The sequence below is a fragment of the Seriola dumerili genome, unplaced genomic scaffold (genome assembly GCF_002260705.1).
Source record: "Seriola dumerili isolate Sdu_G_001 unplaced genomic scaffold, Sdu_1.0 BDQW01000052.1, whole genome shotgun sequence".
In the NCBI taxonomy this organism is placed as follows: Eukaryota; Metazoa; Chordata; class Actinopteri; order Carangiformes; family Carangidae; genus Seriola; species Seriola dumerili.
Window position 1 is genome coordinate 17974068 of NW_019174307.1, and position 5549 is coordinate 17979616.

Sequence of the window (5549 nt, forward strand, 5' to 3'; positions counted from 1 at the left end):
AATTAACTGTGTGAAATTATTCCATTTTCGACCAGTACAGAGAAATAAAGAAGGTTGGAGAGCTATTGTGATTGATAGCAGTAACATGTTCCTGGCTGGCAGTTGTGTTAGCGGTTAGCTTGCCTGCTACAGTAGGTCACCAAGTACCTGGGATTAGTCACTCCCTTGCCAAGTTTCTATAACCACGAAGACATGCGGATTAACTTTGCACCTTAATGGAGTGACCAGGTGAGTTCAGAGTCTGAGCTGTCACTCAAATACAGACACAGTCAGTGTGTATGTTGTGAGGTAGCTTCAGCCAATGTCTGTACAGCTGATATATTTCCAAAAAAAAAAGTCCAATGGTCAACTTTGTGTGAGAAACGCAAGGAAAAACTTCATGTTCTGTCTGAGCACATCTTTCTATGACTCAGTTATACACCCAGTGCACACCATGGTCAGCAGTTCTCCTTCGCTGCTAAAAACAGCCTGACAAGACCCTGCTTCCACTTTCTGAGTTGTCTATTTTGCCAAAAGCTCTGAGGGCAACTGGAAGTGCATCTGCTGTCTCCCTGAACTCCTCCTCCTTTGCTTCCAATGACAGCCTGGACAGAGAGCCTGGGAAGTGATTTACTTAGTAGTTTGTCCCTTTTATCAACACAGTCTAAGTAGAAGCTGCAACAGTGGCTGTGACACATGTCTCATGGAACTAATTAAGGTCCTTAAGCCACTTCTTCTCTGAGTCATAACTCAATTAAATTTTAACAGACATGATACACATACTTTTAGATTCAGTCTTACTTACACTGTTAGAAGATAACGTTGTCTCCAACACTCACGGCTGATAAGCTTTCATTAATCCACTTAGAATTTATAGAAAAAAGACACTCCTCATATCTCCAGAACTTGCCTGAGAATCATCTTGTTTTAAAGTTTTCTTCAGTTCAAAAGTAATTCAGTGATAGTTTTCTATAAATTCATGGGTACAAACATCTTACAAACTACTGCAAACAAGAACAGCTAGTAGTAAATTTATACTTTCATACTTTTACTTTTGATGGCAATTTGCTGAAATTTTAACAAAATGGGTCTCATGTTGTATCTAAGTCACTGTCTCCATAGCAACATTATATTTCCTGATTATATCTGATCTATTATGGTACATCTGTTATTCTCTTTTTGTCTGCAGGTCTTAAACTCTGGTCCCAGCAGGTCAGTAGATACTGTGGTTGACATCGTGTTACCAAAGATCCTCGCACCGTACCGACACAGACTACTGCAGGTGGTCGACTGGCAGGTGTGTGCACTAACGGTACCAGTGGTAGCAGGAATGGTAGTAGTAGTAGAATGAAGTTCACAGGTTTTATAGATATATAAGTGTTTGCGTTTACCACTTGCAGCCACCCTTCTCAGATACTGTAACCCGAGAATTGTGGTAAAGAGGGCATGAGCCTGAGGTGGGGCAAGCAACCTGCAAAACCATGGCTGAGTGTAATAGGTTGAGACAGCTGTAACTAAGGCAAACATGCACCTAAATACCTCTTGTAAGCTTTAATCTTCATGGAACAATGATTCTGAAAATCTCCACTCAGACTTACATTAGAGGAAGTAAAATGAACTACTGAAACTTGTTGTAGTTGTAGAACAAAATGTACTCACATTGTATGTCTCGAGAGGAGCTGGGGATTTTCCTATGCACATGAAAACAGTTTTTTTTTGCAACAGCAACTAGTGGCCATTAAAGGAACTGCTACAATAAAAGTCATTTAACCCCAAACTAAGTTTCAAAAACAACAGACAGTGTGAATCAACAGTTTAGACATTCAGCACCTGATTCACCAGCAGATGATAAGGACAATGCCATGGACACATTTTGGTTGGTACCACACAACATGTTGACATTCGATACCCAGCCCTGGGCTTCACACAAATTTTGGGCTCATGCATTGGCCTAAACATGCAGCCATGGTGATTGCTGATTGGGTAACAGATTTGGTAATGGTAGCAGTCGCGGTTAAAGTAGCAGTAGAAATACAGTAGAAACTGTGGTAAAAGTTGTAAACATCAGTGGTAGAAAAGTGTGTGTATAATATTGATATGTTTAAATTAATTCTCTCTGTCTGCAGTCATCTCATGGTGTGTGTTCGCTCAGTGACACGACTGTTTCAGTCATCGAGGACTGTGCCGTCCCTCAAGCCTCCTTCATCAAACAACTCATCTTCTTTTTCTCCTCCACCTCCACCCGCAGAATGGTACACACACACCCAACACAGACAGACATGAACACACACTATACCTAACTTAAACTTACCTCCTTCACAAAGATAGCAATACAAGTAAATAAAGCCCTATTAATTACTCTGCTCAGAATTACATAATGCATTGTTACCTTGAAATGTTCACTGCCAGTTGAATATAACATACTACAACTCCCAGAGAGCATTGCTGTAAGAAACTTTGAATTTTATTGCCATGTGACTAATGATGGGATGAAGTTAGGGGCTGAACTTTGTACAACTCTGTAAAATGAATTTACCTTTTAGACTAATATTATATAGCTAACATAAAACACATGTTTACAACACAATGATTTCATTCTTCTTCATAGCAACAGCTGCTGAGGCTCAAGGCAGGGTAGTATTTACAGCCATTCTATTCAAACTGAGGGGAAAAATGTGATTTGTCAGTGGGGTTACTGTTGAAAAGGAGACATCACTATAAGAATTTACAGTGGGAGAAAAGTACATTTCACTGCTGAACAGAATAGTTCTTCAACAGCCTTGCATTTATGACTACAGTCTGATGATGCTAGATGGAAAGTCAGGATCACAAAAGTTATTGTAATTCATCCTACGGAGGGGCAGAAATATCTGTACCAGATGTTTTGGCAGTGCATCCACATGTGGAGAAATGTCACAAAAAAACATGTGCCAACCTCATGGTGTCAGTAGGGCACACGTTCTGGTGACTGTACAAAGTTTTGTGCTAGTTCATCCAGTCGTTAAGATTTTTCAGTCTGGACCCTCAGAGCCTTGGTGCTAGTGTGTAGTGTGTGTATGTGTTTTTCAATATATTTCTATACGTGTGTGCAGTTTTGTGGCCGTGGTGATGAGCTGTGCGAGCGGCTGGTGTGTCGTCTTGGCAACCTGGAGGCGGGGAGAGATGCCACCATCCAACTGGAGACCAGACTGAACCCTGCTGTACTACTGCAAGCTCCGGTAACACACACACACACACACACACACTAGAAAAACACCTAAGCAACATTGTGAAGTTTTCTGGATTTCTGAGTTTTCACTGACTCAACATTAAGTTGAGGAGTTCACCTAACCAGCTCATGGTATTTCAGTCATTTATGTTCATCTACACAGGTGCTACTTTAATCAATACAACTAAGCACATTTTCATGCTTTAAGTCTATTTTCTCTTGTTCTGTGTGTAACTTCTGTGGCTAACTGTGCCCCACAGAGATGGGGCTCATGCATGTGTACCCAGTTCTACAGTGACTGAATTTGATAAAACAGAACCAGGTGTAGGCACAGCTTTAGACATCTGACAACAAGCATGTGCATGCACATTTCTGTCTTTGCGTGTAGAGTTTTACTCAGGAATCTTCAGAGTTTTATGCAGCTAGACCCTGATGTCTGTCTTTGTGTCTCTGTCTCAGGGTCGTCACGGTTTCATGAAGTTGGAGAGCACAGCGATGATATCATCTCCCAAAGAAGATCCTCACACCGTCCTCATCCAGAAACACCCTCAAGCTCAGGTAAATCACCCTGCAGCCAATCACAAGCAACAGCTTAACCAATCAAAACAAAGGTTTCACAGCTCAGTGCCAGAGTGTAGAGTCACACTTAATCACATTTGGAACGAGTCCCTCATGGGAGTTGTAGTTGTTAAAAGTAATCCTAATGCAATCTGCTGTATATCCTATGTGTTACTAATAATCATATATTGTATGTGGTACATTTCTAGGTGGTGGTTGAAGCTCTTTTTACCCAGAAACCCTCAATGACAGTGAAGATCTTCATTATTGTCGTCAGTTTAGTTTTGGGTCTTTTGATCTTGGCTGGTCTCATCTGGTGTCTGTGGAAGGTAAAGATATTTTTTAACATAAACACCTCTGATAAACCAACATCTCACGTTAATAACATTTAATGGTTGAAGAAAAAACATGTAAGTGCTCTCTGGTGAGAAGATGGAGGATTTCTAAATTGTACTTTAGATCTTTGGTATTTCTATATTGTTATTTCATTTTACTTACCGTCACACACATGATAATTATGATATTGACCAAGATGCTTCTCGTGTCACACTTATTCCAAACTTCAGCTGTATTGTACATATGAACTACAGATATCGTAATATACTGTGCTAGTAAACTGCAGTATGTTGCAGTATACTTCAGTGATAGACTGCAGTACACTGTAATATAATGAATTGATAAACTGCACTATATTGCAGTACAATATACGGATACACTGCACTTACCGTATTCATAAACTGTAGTATATATTAAAATAATGTCCTGACAAACTGCAGTGTATTGCAATATAATGATACTAATAAACCAAAGTCTATCACAATATAATGGCACCAGTAAACTTCAGTATGTCCCGATACAATGGTCTGAATATTTGCTGTATGATGTGCAGGTAAACCACAGTATATTGCAATATAATGGTACTTACAAACTGCAGTATATCCCAATATAATAGTAAAGATTAACTGCAGTGTATCCCAATATAACTGCTATAGCAACACCAGCTTCATTTTTTCACTGTCTGTCTCTGTCCGTCTCTCAGGCTGGTTTCTTCAAGAGGGAACTTCAGAAGAAGGAGGAGGAGCTCAGGAGACACAGCTGGGACTACGTTCCCAAAAGCAGCGACAGAGAGAGCTTTTCCTAACTGTCACTTCTACCCCATGACCTTTGACCTGTGACTGTAAGGTGGCGTTCATATTGTGACTCTGCAGCAGTTTTAATGAGACATACAGCATATTCGGACAGACAGCGAACATCAACAGCCAATGATATCTGTACAGACTGTGTCAGAAGTTTGAAGTCAGACCTGTCTGAGTGTGGAGGATGATGATACATGTCTCAAGTGAATGCCTCCTGAACACACCAGAATCTGACCATCACCTTTTAAATTATTTTGCCTGATGTGCCTTCACAAATGCAGACAAGTATAAAGACTGCAGCGGCGAGTGGATGGAGGATTAATAAAAAGGGAAGTAAATCTGAAACGATCATATTTGGACCAATTGGAAGGTCTCAGGGATTCCTGGAACCATGACACTGTTATTGATGGCCTCCATTTTGACTCTTCTAAGAGGATACAAACCAAAGGTAGTGACCCTCAGTCTCAGGGGATGGAAACCTGGCCTCTGATTGGCTCATAACTCTCTGGAAGATCTCCCTTTTGTCTGTCTATATAATCTTTCTACATTTTTGTTTACCTGCTGACCAACACTTTATGCACTGGAGACAAACAAAGAGAAGACTCACTGACTGTGCACACACCAGATGTCTATCCAGACAGAAGAAATTGTCAAGTGCTGGCAGCCGG

At 40.5% G+C, this 5549-nt stretch overlaps 1 protein-coding gene across 1 annotated transcript in view; it reads left to right on the top strand.

Moving 5' to 3' along the window:
* Positions 1 to 4909, top strand: part of itga4 (integrin subunit alpha 4) — a 26841-nt gene extending 21932 nt beyond the window's left edge. The window contains exons 24-29 of the mRNA XM_022740290.1: positions 1169 to 1276; positions 2106 to 2231; positions 3072 to 3197; positions 3647 to 3745; positions 3955 to 4074; positions 4785 to 4909. Coding sequence (XP_022596011.1) covers positions 1169 to 1276; positions 2106 to 2231; positions 3072 to 3197; positions 3647 to 3745; positions 3955 to 4074; positions 4785 to 4886 — 681 coding nt within the window. The 3' untranslated portion in view covers positions 4887 to 4909. The remainder of the gene's footprint in view (positions 1 to 1168; positions 1277 to 2105; positions 2232 to 3071; positions 3198 to 3646; positions 3746 to 3954; positions 4075 to 4784) is intronic.
* The last annotated feature ends 640 nt before the right edge of the window (positions 4910 to 5549 follow it).